Source organism: Emydura macquarii, unplaced genomic scaffold, assembly GCF_026122565.2.
Source record: "Emydura macquarii macquarii isolate MOO-44397 ecotype Brisbane River unplaced genomic scaffold, CSIRO-AGI_Emac_v2 contig_2292, whole genome shotgun sequence".
In the NCBI taxonomy this organism is placed as follows: Eukaryota; Metazoa; Chordata; order Testudines; family Chelidae; genus Emydura; species Emydura macquarii.
In genome coordinates, this window is record NW_027132429.1 from 3,711,259 (window position 1) to 3,724,954 (window position 13,696).

A 13,696-nucleotide genomic window follows, 5' to 3' on the forward strand; every position below is an offset into this window, starting at 1 on the left:
GTGTGGAGCGGGTGGAAAGACCTTGCTCCTAGATTGTGGCACATAGGGATGGATTGAGGGCATGGCTGGTGTGCACTGCACTCTGATACTCTGTGCTTCCCAGGGCCCACTGGGGCAACATGAAGCCCTAATGAGGCTCTGCTTCAGGACTAGTGTCTGTGTAATATCCCCGTTGCTCCTTTTCCTTCAGGGAAAAGGCAGCTGCCCAAGAGGGAGTTAACTGCCGTGTATTGCCCCAGCCAGACCCGTAGTGCAAACTCAGGGCCGTGCTTCTTTCCCCTCGCAGATGAAGAAGATAGCTCGCAGGCAGCAGCAGCAGCAGCAGCAGCAGGAGCAGGACCAGCTGGGCAACCCGCGTTTAGGGCCTGGCCGCGGGACAGGCCGCAGCAGCAGGCAGAGCAATGATGACAGTGAAGGTGAGCAGTGGCAGAGCATGGGGATCAGGGCGATGCAAGCTGGGACTGAGGGGGATCGGCATAGCTGTGTAGCCCAGGGCTACCATAGGCAGGCAGGAGGCTGAAGGGCAGAACTGAGGCGTACTGGCAGAACTTTGGGGAGGGGAAGTGAAGGGAAAAGTCTGGATTAGATTAGCTCCTGGCAGACTGGCTGAGGAAAAGCTGGTGTAATGGTTAAAGCAGAGGACTGGGCCTTGGAATTCCAAAGTTTCATTCCCTGCTCTGCTAGAGTCCCTTTGAGACCTAGGTGAGTCACTTCCCCCCTTTCTGCCTCAGAAGCTGTAAAATTATGAAAATTGCACAGAATTCGTAGGGTGTCGCAGGGATTTGCAAATCTCTTTTCGAGTGTAGTGTACATTATCATTAACAGGGATCTTCGCATGCTTTCGTACACTTGGGGTCAGTTGTTTCTGACTATGCAACAGGGGCTCAATTCTTTTACCAGCTGGTGAGTTGGGATTCTCTTCAGTTTAGATTTTACATAACAAACCAATTTGTAACCTATGGCAATTTGACCTTTCACTCCAGGATTAATGGTCCCATGCTCCCATACTAACAGCCCCTTATCTGTACAGCACCTTAATGATAGTGAAAAGAATCCAACACAGGTAGATTCAGTCACTTGAAAATATGGACTTGTCATAAAAATCTTGTCCCAAGCAGTGTAGAGCCACATTCTGCTGACCTGCGATTCTGGGTGCTCCACTTGAGATCCCTGAAACGGGCCCAATTTCCAGAGGGCGGGTGCTCCGCACTTTCTGGGTCCCTTTCAGAAATCACTAGTCTCTGCTGAAAAATTTTGGCTTTAGTTACACAGGTGTAAATCCAGAATAAATCCATGGATTTCAGTGGAGTCACTCCTGATTTACACCAAAGTAACTGAATGCAGAATCTGGCCCAAAGTATGCATCTTTTATTGCATGTCTGGGCAGAGCTCAGAACAGTTTGCAGGGCCATTACAATGGAGCCTGGAGCCTGAGCCTGATGGGGGCCTCTGGGCACAACTGCAGTATAATACATCATAATATATTGTAATGATAAATTTGACTCTGTTCTCATTCTGTACCCACTGCTTCCACCTGTTCCACTGATTCCACATCAGATGGAGCAAGTGTTCACGGACTAGATGGCCTCATGGTCCCATATCCCAGGATTCCCCAGCAGCAGCTGCTGCCACTGGATCAGAACAGCTACAGCACAGACTTGTACAGACAAGGGCTTACGCCGCCCCAGCTGCCGGGAGACCATCTGCATCCTTACGGTAAGCGGATGGCAGGGAGGCTGATGTGACTCGGTGCCAGAGCTGTGCTCATACCGCAGTCTGGACCAGTCCCACTGTTATTACTGTCTGACACATGCCCACCAAAACCAGTGCAGAAAGAAACACCAGGCAGGACGTGGCAGCTGTACAGGACAGTGGTGTATTTAAAGGGGTAATTTGTGTCTCAGGCCCATTTCGTTCAAAGCTACCCAGAGAAGGTGCCCATGAAGGAGGGGGTGTCCCAGGATAAGGAGAATGATCCCAGCAATGTGGGACCCGCAGCTCCTCACCAAGCCCCTTCCAGGTCTAGGGCTCAAATGCTTGGGGGTTTTTTCTGGGTGGAGAGGGGATGATACAGTCCAGGTAGAGGCTATAGGGTGAAATTGAAGGCCAGCATGATGTTTAGCTCCCCTCCCCGCCAACCCCTCACCTCTGGGCAAGGCGCATCACAAGATTTAGACACCATTCAAGTTCCTATTTTGAAGATTTAAGCAGGACTTAAGAGTGTCTAGGCCTTGTGCTGGGCCTTGCCCAGAGATGAGGGGCTGGAGCCAGGAGGGCTAGGCCTGGCGCTGGGCCCTGTCCAAGGGTGAGAGGCTGGGGGGGCTCAAGCCTGGTGCTGGGCCCTGTCCAGGAGGGAGGAGCTGGAGGAGGAAGAGCTAGGCCTTGTGCTGAGCCGTGTCCAGGGGCGAGGGGTCTAGGCCTCAAGTTGGGCTCTGGATGAGTCAGGCAGGGGTGAGGTTAGTCGTGCTCTGAGCAGGGGGTTGGACTAGATGACCTCCTGAGGTCCCTTCCAACTCTAATATTCTGTGATTCTATGATTCTATGATACGGGAGCCCCTTGTGGGATGTGCTCGTGTCTTTCTCTCACTTTCCTTGTCTTCCTCCCCGAGACTCAGAAGGTGTTTTCCATGACATGGACAGCGACAGCATCAGCCACTTGGGAGACTGCCTGCTATCAACAGCTGAAGCCAACCTCCTCCAAGCCCGAGTGGGTAACCCCATCGACCGACTCTACTCTATGCAGAGCTCCTACTTCACCTCCTGACCATGGAAACGGTCCTGGTGCTTTGGTGTCTTGGACAGACATTGCTCTGAATTCAGAATGAGGAGTGGGGAGGGGAAACAAGACTAAGCCCCTCAGAGAAACTCTTTGAACCCTGCACAGTGGAAGAGGTGACTGGGTTTGCCAAGCACGTAAGCACTAATCCAGGAGGACCTCCAACATCCCAGAGGACTGAACTGCATTGCCTCTCCCCTCCTTTTCTCTAGCCACAAGTAGATGGGTGATATGATGTTTAGCTGTAACTGTAGCGGTTTGTCCAGTGTTTATGCTTTAGAGCATTACATTCTTCAAACGAGACTGGCCAAGTTGCCCATAGTCAGGCTTGGAAGCAGCATCTCCTCTGTTTGCTGCATTTCTTTAAACCTTGGTGCAGCTGATCTGTTTGTGGTGCCTTGTGCCCAGCTTCGTGGGATTTCACCAGCCTGCCCCCTCGAGAGCCTGCGTCTTGGGACAACATTCATTTCCTTTGGGGAAGGCCAGTGACTGAGGATGCCTCTAACTGATGCCACTGCCATTTTGGAGGCAGCCTCCAAGGGGTCTGAATTAGGCTTTTTAATGGCTGACGCCCTGGAGAAATGCCAGACATGCTGGCCCCTGAAGGAAATGGCTTTGCTTGAGGAACAAAAGATTATTTGGTCTCTGTTATGACGTGAGGAAGCCAGGGGACATGTCCCTGAAGAGCATAACACATCTAGAATGGTGTCTCCGCCTCTCCCGACTGCCTGTGCACCCCTCCCTTTAAAAGGGGGCCACTCCATCCCTTCAAAGTAGAATGAAGATCTTGTTCTCACAGCTGTAACATTGTAGTTGCTGTCTGCACTGGCTGTTGTTTGTTTCTTTTACAGCTATTGGTGTGAATTGATATTATTTTCAAAATGTTCTTACCAGAAACCGCTCCCTCCATGGTTACATCTAGTGGGATTTTTCTCCTCTATCTATTTACCCAGCTCACTGAGACCTTCCCAGCATTTTGCTTCCTTCTAATACACAAAAAGAGGAAGTGGTTCAATTGAGTTACCTTAGAATGTGCCCTGGGCCAAGTCACTTCCACTCCAACAGACTGAGTTTGTTCTTGGCTCTGAAGGCGACAGCTATGATGCCCAGATTCTGCTGGGAGACAGAGAGCCTCTTCCTTGGATGCACAGGAGAAACCCTTCTTCTCCAAGCACGAAGCTCTTACAGGCCCTCAGGGTGGGGTAGTTTAGGGTTAGCAATTAGCAGGCAGATTCAGGGTGATCTTTATAAAAGATGCAAGAGACAGCAGCAGAGAGTGAGTGGAAGTTTAAATCAGATATTTAACAAGAAAATTCTTTATTCACTCACCCAGTGTTTTATGTTTCAGATACTGTACAGACAGCTGACATCCCCAGAAATGGCAAAGGGTTGCCTCTGAGCCCCCTTAAGAGCAGGCTGATGAATGGAGTTAGAGCCTCCAGAATTTGCCTTCCCTCAGTTATTCAAACACTCACTGAGGAGAGGACATCTCCAATGGAAAATAATAACTTGGCATGAGCAGGATGTTTAAAGCCCTAATCCCTGGAGCTGCAATCCCAGCAGTTCGGTTTGTGCTGCAGCTATCTGAGAACCGGGCTCACTGATGTTTCAGTACATAGTGTTGATTTTGGTTCTAAGCCTCCCCTGCCTTCTCAATCTGGTTTCAAAGGTATGCAAACTCTCCTCAAATGAAGAGGAAGAAAAAGCTAATAGTTATCATTGCTGTATTTCTGTGGCAGTGATTTCTGAACATTAATAATCATGAGCTTTGGGAGCATAGGAGACCGATTCCCAATATGATTTGCCATCTGTCAGCTTCCCATCTATTCAAGAGAGCTCATGGAGACCAGGCACAAAAAATGGTGCATACCTGAACTACAACCTTTATAAAACTCATGCCATCATTGCTTCCCCCATTAATAGAGTTGTATAAATTCACCTACTGGCAGTCCCTTGCTCCTTTGTTTACAAAACTAGACGTTTTATCTGGATTCTCCCTCAGTCGTCAGTAGTGGATGATTTTTGCCTTTAAGGCGGTTGTGTAAATAGTTTACAGACATTTTGATGTTTCATTTAAGGGGAGTGTCCTCTCCTGGGGAACTGGCAATTTGTGAATTACCTCCATCCACCCAGGCAGGCTTCTATGGAAGCAGGTTTTCCTTGCTCCTTCCAGCCTGAGTTGCTGCACTTGGTCCATTCCCACCTCTGTTGTGTGTCTGTCCGCCCATAAGAAATGAGACTGAAAACTCCCAGAGCTGTTTCTTTCTTTCTTTCTTTCTTTCTTTCAGTGGCTTTTGCACTAGAAATGGTCGCGGTTTAGATTAAGTTTTAAGAGAATGTTGATATGTTTCCGACAAACGCTGGAGCCAGCTTCACCCCCTGAAATCCCACCCTTGCTCCCTTTGTGATCCAGTGCTGTAATGTGCTGATGTTTTTGCATGTACATTTGGAAATAAAAACAAACTTAAAGCTGAAGTCTAAAGCTTGCCTAAGCACAGACAAACTGGCCGTACCTTCACTCTGCTTCGATTAGATCAAGTAGGCATGTCCATCTAGCTACTCTCTGTGCAATCCCATTGGGATTTGGCCTGAGTTTTTCAGGGGGACATTTAATCAGAGCCTCATCTTTCCCAGGGACCAGACATCCTGGAGCAAGAAGTGAGGAACTAGTGCTAACATCTTTTCTTACTTTGATAAATACAACACCAAGAGTCAGTTATAGTTAGCTGCAAGAGAATCTGAATTCCCCATATAAACCAATAAGATATTGGCAAATGATGTGAACAATATGCTAGATGCTGGATCACTAGTGCAGGACAGTCTAAGATGACAATGACCTGAGCTTCGGAACCAATGTTGAAATTCACTTGCCAGAACTGATGGAAGAGATCACGGCCAGTTAGACTGACCCTCAGGGGAGCTAGCAGGACTTCACCCTGACACAGTGTGAACTTGTGATGAATCAAGAAGTGGCTAGTCAGCCCCTAGGCACCAAACCAACAGCTGAAGTCCTCGAAGTCTGAAAAACTAGCATGTTTGCCAAGCAAAGTCCTGTTGCTTCTCTGATCTCAGCATCATTCTGAGGGACAGAGATGCTCTTGGTATCATCAGCATTGCCAGGTAGTTTCCATGGTGTCCAGGGGCTCCCGGTCAGCCCATGTGTTTTGCAGCAGCAACCTCAGTTCTTGCGACCAAGGAATGACAAGGGGCTTGGAGCAGCGACAATGGGTCTGCTGACATCAGTGCCAGGGGGCAGCAGCTGTTGTAAAGGTGAAGGGACAGGAGGAGTCACTTTGTGTGTGAGAGAGGGTTCCAGAGTGTACTGAGTGTGAGCTCTCACCCCCTCTGCTGACCAATGTCACTGATCACTTTGTGCCCTCAGAGCTGGCCTGAATCAACCGGATAGGATTGGGAAACGGCGGCTTTTTCTGGTGCGTTACTCCCACCTAATGGACAATCAGGTGCTAGCTGAATTTCAGTTCTGTGTCCTGGGACTGCCTGGTTCTGAGTTGTTGTTCAGAAGCTTCTGACTGTATCAGCATTGCTGGGCTCTCTTATTGACAGGCCCCAGGCCTTTGCTTTCTTGGTTGGTTTGTGTCCTCTTCCCACGCTGTTCCTTCATAGCCAGCTGCTCTGGTATTTGTGACACAGGGGTCCAGCGCGGTTCACACGTGTGGCATTGCTGAGTACTAACGGGTTGATTTTTGTTAGTCTTGTGCATGGACTATCACTGGGAGGCACATGATACCTTGGCTGTTTCTCTAGCAAGCAGTAAGGCTCACAGCTATCATGCGACGTAGGGAAGTGATCCCCCATTGTACATGTGGAGCGAGAGAGCCAAAGAGAGGTTAATTGACATTCCCAAGGCCACAGCACAGTCAATTGCAGAGCTGGGATTAGAACCCAGAGAATCCTAACACCATGTGCAGTAACCATTACCCCCACTCTTCCTCCCTTTTCCGTTTTCTGTAAAGGATGCAGGCTGGAAACCATCATTCAGTCTGATGGACCTTCACTTCTACATGGCAGGAGACAGCATTGTTCTTTTCGAAGAGGGAGGGCATCAGTCTTGCCCAGGCCTCCAGCGTACCATGTCTTTGCTGGGAGTTCCTGACTCCCAGTCCTGTGCGTGGATGTGTTCTTCTGAACACTGTAAAGATGACGGTTGACCAGAAGACCAGTGTGCTCCTCTCTGCCCATGCAGCCTCTCTCATGCCTAGCAGTGACGATGTCAGCTGGAGGGGAGCCAAATAAAGCAAGTGTGTGTGTGAATGGAATGTGGTTCTGCACCCTCTGCCACTGCCCATTTCAGACCTGGGCCTGCCAGCAGTACTAAATCTCCCCCTAGGACTGCTGACACCAAAGGAACATGCTGATTTATGGCTCTTTTAAATAAGAGAAACAGAGTGTAAAATTAGAGCATTTTCTGGATGAAAAATTAAAGGGATGTTTTTGTTAGTTCCTCATTCTAGGCTCATGTGTAATTCACCTTGTTGGTTTTAAAGTTCCACTTGAAAGGAAACTTGACTTCAACAGAAGTTAAAGTAACAGGCTGCAAGACCCCCAGCACACTTAATTACATATTCAGTGAGTTCTAAATCAAAAGGAAACAGAGAAAAAACAGCAAAGAATGAACTGAACTAATGATCTTTGGCTTTCGCTCTCTTGCTGACCTCAAAACTCTTTACACATATTAATTAGTTAACCCTCATTACTCCCTGGCAAAACAGATGTTATCTGTTTCTGAGATGAGGAAACAGAGGCAAAGAAAGGTGGTGACTAGTCCTAAGGACTCTCAGCAAATCATCGGTAGAGCTGGAATTAGAACCCGGGAGTCTTGACACCCAGGCCTTGTTCTACCTATCAGACAACACTGCCTTTTAGCTGGAAACAAGAATCAGGAACAACTGAAAGGGGAGAAAAGTAAAATGCAGAAAGGCAGTTTAGAGCTCATTACTGGGCCCTGGAAAGGAAAGCCTATGCTGGAAGGTGAAGTGATTTGAAATAAAGCTTCCACTTCTATTTCTGCCCTTAGTGGTGTGGCGTCCAAAGGAGCCTGCTACTGCAATGGCACAGACCGGAGTTGTGTGTGAACGAAAGGGGGAACACACCAATATAATGACACCCTTCTGCCCCGAGTGAGAATGTGCAACATGTTCTGAGACACATCCAGAAATGTTCTAGAAGTTCTGAAGTAACTTAGAATTTGGGGCTTTTTAGGCTCCTATCCCTGGATTCTACAGGGTTTGGATATTTTTTTCTGGTCTGTTCTAAGTTTCTGAGATTGCCAATCCACCAGAAGGCATCTCTAAATTCATTTTTGTGAGGCTCCTGCCATGAAAAACACACTTATTGATTTGGCCCCTTTGGGATTAATTTTGCTGAACCTTGTTGCAGCCTTTAGCGATGGAACAGAAAGTATGGGTTTGATTGACTGCCCAAAGTCTTGTCTACGGCTCAGCCCAATGCTGGTGCATATCTAGCTTCCTCGATTTGTGTGTATGGGTCTAGTCTCTCTTGACTTGGGGTGCAATTTGTGCCAGAGTCCAGAATGTCTTTTTACTGTAAGCTTCCTTGCTGGCTCTGCGATTGGTCATTATGCAATAGATTCTCCAATAGAAATTGTCCTCAGATACAGAAATGATGATGGGCATTTTCTGGCTTTCTAATGTTTGTGTTTTGTTGCATACAGTTTCTGGTTCTCAGTGGTTTCAGTTTTCACCATTGTAGAAGGGTATGAAGCATTGCTAAACAACCTTAACTGCCCAAAAACAGCAATTGGCTTTAAGAGTATAGAATTTGCATTGCCAGATCAGAGCACTAGCCAGTCTAAACCAGAGCCGTGACTCTTGCAGGAGCCAACACCATGTTTCAGAGCACTTGCTGGTCCCATGGTGCTGGCGCCGCCTTATTTCCAGTTGCTAACCTTTGCTAAAGCAAACCATATGCACACTGCTACTTCTCTGACGTTACATCCCCATCCTAGCAGCTGCTGTAGCTGGCAACGTGCTCTTATTCCAGCACAGGTTGGAGGAGGTGAGTCCACAGAGTTGCAAAGGGAAGCGGAGGTGGTCATGAAAAAACCCACAACCCAACATTCTATACAACCATGCTTCGCCCTATGAAATGATTTGGGACCCTCTGCTGCAGAGCTAGATGAAGAAGATTAAAACTGACCAGCTGTGCAATATTATACACAGAGCTAACAAGTTCTTCAGGGCAAAGAAATGAGTGAGAAAATGCCACACACCTCCTGTAGCCCATCCCTATGTATGTCCTACTTGAAAGGAGAAGGCCTGCTAGTGATGAGACCATTTGCCCCTTCCTTTCCACAGAGGATTTGCCAGATTTGATGAGGCCATCAGTTCATTTAGTTCAGAAATCTGCCTCCTGCAGTTCTTGATAATTTGGGGGAAGACACCACTTCTAAAGCTGGCCCCCTATGCAATTCTGCCCCATGAGGGCAGGTTCCTGCCTCAGAACTGCAACACGGGGCTTTATGATCCTAAGCTACACAACGATGCATGAGGTACATTCTACATGCAGAACAAAACCTACAACTGCCCTGTGACAATTGTCTCAGCAGACGTTTTGCCTTGATTGTCAGAGCCCGAATACATACGGCACAAAGGGCAGCACCACCTGCATTTTATCCTGCCTGTTCCTCAGTACCAGGTTGACTTCATGACCAATTGTCAGGGTTCAGCTGATGAAGTAGGAGCTAACAGGGACAAATGCCTGGCAGCGCAGTGGTTAAAGCGATCGACTCTAAGTAATAATGGAGTGGCTCAGGCTGCTGAGCAGCTGGAGATGTAGCTGGGCTTACAAGGGGCCCAGTGCACCCTAAGCATAATGAAAAATGGCTTGTCTGCTGCCAGCCTGACATTTCAATGCAATTTCAACTATATGTAAAGCACCTTTGTTCCTGTGTAGCGGCATCCTGAATAAAGCTCTTCCCACCGCAGCCATTTATGACGAATGGGACACGAGCCGCTACAAATGATCCCGAGGGGTCAGCTAAAAATAGACTTTTCCCTTCTCTGCTAGCAGTTGCATCCTCTCTAAATGCACGCTGAAGCTGAGCTGCCATCACCTCCTCGCCCAACTTTCCTACCACTTCACATCACTAAGCAAAGCAGGTCCCCTCAGGTCCCGCTACTCACAGGACATTAAAGGGATAAAAGCTCCCTGCCTAGCCTGTTTATAAAATACCCTTAGTCATAAGTGATCCCAACACACACAGATCACATCACTACTGAAATGCAGCCACCTCTAGGGTAGAGAACAGTAGCTAATGGGGTTACAGCAAGCAGCACAACAGCATTGGCAGCCAGCTGCATGAAGCTGGAACAGACAACCTTCAAATCTACCAACACCTCCCAGGAGAGGGAAAGCTCTGCCAAGCTGGGCTGCTGGAAGATGGTAATTTATGTTCACCAAACACCATATGCTCAAAGGCAAGAACTTGGACACCTGCCTTGGCTGAAAGGCAGACAAGGAATAATGTGTCCTGGGCAGAGAGAATGAACCAGGTCAGCGATAGATTTATCTTGGTCCTTGCTGAGCCCGTGAAAGGTGGTTGCCTCCCATTAAAACATGCTACAGAATTATATCGGGATTTAGGACAAATATTGGACTCAAGCAACATGTGATACAACAGCCTTGTTTCTATACAAGGCCTGCAGTTCACTTCCCTGGGCTGCGCTGCAGTGACTGGATTCATGGCCCCTTACCTCTCTCACTTGTTGGGCAGCCCCAAGCGCTCACATTTCTTGTGCTCACAGCCATGAAGCTGTTGTTCTGAAGTCAAATGGATGTAGTGCGGAGGCTGTATAAGCATAGCAGAGGGACCAGTACTGTCCTTCTCTAGGGCCTCTGACTATCTCAAATTACTTCAGAGCCCAAATTAAGTCTTACACCTCCTCTGGGAGGCAGGAATTATCCTCATTTCACAGACAGCACATTAAACACCAACACAGAGACTCATCCAAGGACACAAATCAAAGCAGCAGAAGCACTGGGAATTGAATCCAGGAGTCCTAACTCTCAGTACTCTGCTCTAACCAGCAGACAAGGTGTTTCTTGCACGTCCATCTCTGCTTTAGGCATGCTCAGGATGGCTCTTTTTGAAGCATGAGGAACTCACAAGGACAAGCCCCCTGTTCTTAATTCATTCCTCTCAGGACAGTTGACTGTATTTGTGTCATTTTAATTCCCCTATATCGTTTGCAAACTTGAAATAACCTGTCCCTGTCCCGTTTTTCTCCCCATAGGGTGAACGCTAGTATTCTCCCAGCATTTATGAATTGTCGTTTGTTGTCTTGTTTCTACAAGAGTTGGTTTTTGTAAACCATTTTGAACATGTGCAATGCTAGTTATTAGCGCTCCCTACAGCTCTGCTGTTGACAAGGCTCCCTCTGCTGGCTCCAAAGCAGAGCACAAGACAGGCAAGTCTATTGCCCTTCAGTAACATTTGTCAGAAATGGGAGTGTTGACTAGAGTTTTGAGGCTGTTCATATTTGGGAACAGCCTGATGTTCTCTCTTTAGTTATTACCTGGATTTCAGTGTTGTCAGCCAGACCCTCACAGCAGCTCCCCTACTCCCCAACTGGAGGAAGCTAGAGCCAGCTGGTTAATCTTTAAGAATTATTTTATTGCGTTGCAAATACTGTGCCTAAATACTGCAAGGAGTAGGAAAGAACACATGCCACAGTAAATAGGACAAATTAAGAACCAATTTCAGCCTTTGGTCTCAATTTCAGTGCAGAGACGAGCCTTTATTGTCACTTTCATACAGTTTCTGTAGCTTATTAATTAATGGTGCTGTTTAGGGCTGTGCAACTGGCAGAGACAAGAGGTGGCACTAACAGCACCCTGGCAAACGCTGACAGATTGGAAACATTCTTACATCCGGGTATGAATCCAACAGTTCAGGTGCATGTGATCGGAAACTGATGGAAGCCAGAGCGCAGGGCCTCGTATCATGCTCTGTTTTCTGCCAGGAACCATTAGAACGATGCTCCACGGCAGGAAAAGCTTGTTTCATTCCTGAAGGCGAAAGTTCTCAGTGTCCCCTATGGAAAGGACGCAGGAATGAGTCAGTGGTTGTGCACATATGTGAAACTCTAGTTCTGAGAATACAGCATCTGCACAGGCAGCTGGTGAGAAGTAGCTGTCTAAGGGTTCTCACAAACTTAATAAGATGATTTTATTTTAGTATTACTCCATCAAAGGACAAACCCTTTGAAAGAAAGTGTTCAGAGTAGTAAAGTAAGCTGACTCTACTGAGAGAGCTTGATGTACATTACTGCACAAACCCACTGCTCTAGATTGGTTCCTAAAGTCAGACTAAAGTCATGACTTCATGGTGGCAACCAAGATGGTTAAGGGGATTGGCAACAGAATCAGGGTTTTCACCACATGGGTGTCAGCTCAAGTTCATCGTGACAGTCATTGATACCCATTTGGAGACCTATGTGAAATGAGCTATCTGGTCAGTCTGGCTTCAAGTGGACAAGTGTCACTATTACAAGAACCACGGTTGCAATTGGCACTTACGGACTCAGCAGACAGGCCAAGGAAAGAATGAGCCCTGGACACTAATCTCCAATCTCTCTCCTGGAAGGGGCTTCTCTAAGGCAGGAGAGGCATTTTTGGCAGGGTGGTAGATGGGGAAGCTAGCAGTGAGACTGCCTGTGCTGGAGCTTAACAGGGGCTTCCAAGTTCCCAGCTGACACCTCTCACCAGCACTTCATTCACCTTTCGTCACCAGCTTCACCTGCTCAGCGCAAAGCAGGAACTGTTCGACATGTTCAGTGCAGTTCATCACGGAGGCCTCGTTCTGTTTCAAGCACTGTTCAAATGCAGTGAAGGGCTCAGCGCAGTCACGGCGGATCTTCTGCACAATCGGGCTGCAACGAAAAAAGCACAGGCAGACACTGAGCTCCGCATGGGGAGCTTGGCTGAGGAGGCCGGGGCTGCACAGGTTCTGGAATACGCCTGGAAGGAACATTTTCAAACCTAGACCCCTAGAAAGGGGGCTGTAGGGGAGTCAGGAAGGTGCCTAGTAGCAGACGTGAAATCCCCGTGACTCCCGTTCAACATGTCCAGCGGCAGCAGGCTGGCCGTGTAGGGCTAGTACTGCTGGGACCCGCAGGAGCCAGGGGCTCGGTTCCCTGCCCTGCCACAGAGCGGCCCGCCTTCGCTCCCCAGCCCAGCCGTAAAACGGGCGAATCCGTTCTCAGCTCGCAAAGGCGAGGGTAAATCCACCCGCCCGCCGGGCAGCTCCAGGCTGGGGCGATGGGCCCGGACGGGCTGCGCTGGATGCGGGGCAAACGGGTGCAGTGCACGGGGGCCGGACAGGGGCGCTCTGCCTAGGCCCGGGCCGGGCCGGGCCGGGCCGGGCCCCACCTGCTGCGCCCCGGGACGGGAAGCCGGGCCCGCGGCCGGCCGCACTCACTGGGCGGAGGTGCAGCGCGCCATGCTGAGCTTGAGCTGGTGACAGTCGCGCTGCCAGGTGCTGGGGCTGGCGGCCACGCAGCGCCCGTACTGCTCCGTCTCGCTGCGGCAGTGCCGCGCCGCCACCTCCAGGGCGGCCTGCCTAGGGAGGGAGGGAGGGAGGAGGGTCAGTCAGCGGAGCGGAGCGGAGCGGAGCGCGCCCGGCCCCGGCCCCGCGCCCCGCGCCCCGCACTCACATGCTGCCGCGGGGACGGTCCCTGGGCCGGGCCCTGGCAGCCACCCGGAAGCAACATACACGCCGCCGGGCCGGGCCGGGGCGCCCAACACGCATGCGCGAAAACCCCGCCGTGGGGGCGGCCTGGCCATGACAAAGTCGAGGCAGTCGGGCCGGTCGCCGCGCATGCGCGCGCCATACCGCGTTGCTGCGCCTGCGTCGTGTGGGAGTCAGGGCCCCGCGCCCGC

The 13,696-nt window shown here is 49.5% G+C and overlaps 2 protein-coding genes across 4 annotated transcripts in view; one reads left to right on the forward strand and one right to left on the reverse strand.

Moving 5' to 3' along the window:
• LOC137161276 (LIM/homeobox protein LMX-1.2-like) overlaps positions 1-3,216 on the forward strand; it is a 55,826-nt gene extending 52,610 nt beyond the window's left edge. Inside the window, exons 7-9 of the mRNA XM_067560398.1 lie at positions 287-356; positions 1,564-1,716; positions 2,610-3,216. Of these exons, the coding sequence (XP_067416499.1) occupies positions 287-356; positions 1,564-1,716; positions 2,610-2,764 (378 nt within the window). The 3' untranslated portion in view covers positions 2,765-3,216. The remainder of the gene's footprint in view (positions 1-286; positions 357-1,563; positions 1,717-2,609) is intronic.
• Positions 3,217-11,528: 8,312 nt separating this feature from the next.
• On the reverse strand, positions 11,529-13,595 carry CHCHD5 (coiled-coil-helix-coiled-coil-helix domain containing 5). Of its 3 annotated transcripts, none has more exons than XM_067560402.1 (4): positions 13,471-13,595; positions 13,236-13,376; positions 12,536-12,687; positions 11,529-11,850 (listed from the first exon to the last, which is right to left on the reverse strand). In XM_067560402.1, exons 1-4 carry the CDS (start codon positions 13,563-13,565, stop codon positions 11,819-11,821), a joined length of 420 nt encoding a protein of 139 aa, XP_067416503.1. In that variant the 5' UTR covers positions 13,566-13,595; the 3' UTR covers positions 11,529-11,818. The 3 variants fall into 3 exon arrangements, with proteins under 3 accessions (XP_067416503.1, XP_067416500.1, XP_067416501.1); XM_067560399.1 differs by having other exon boundaries at positions 12,555-12,687; positions 13,187-13,372; positions 13,471-13,592; XM_067560400.1 differs by having other exon boundaries at positions 13,187-13,372; positions 13,471-13,592.
• Between the last annotated feature and the right edge of the window lie 101 nt (positions 13,596-13,696).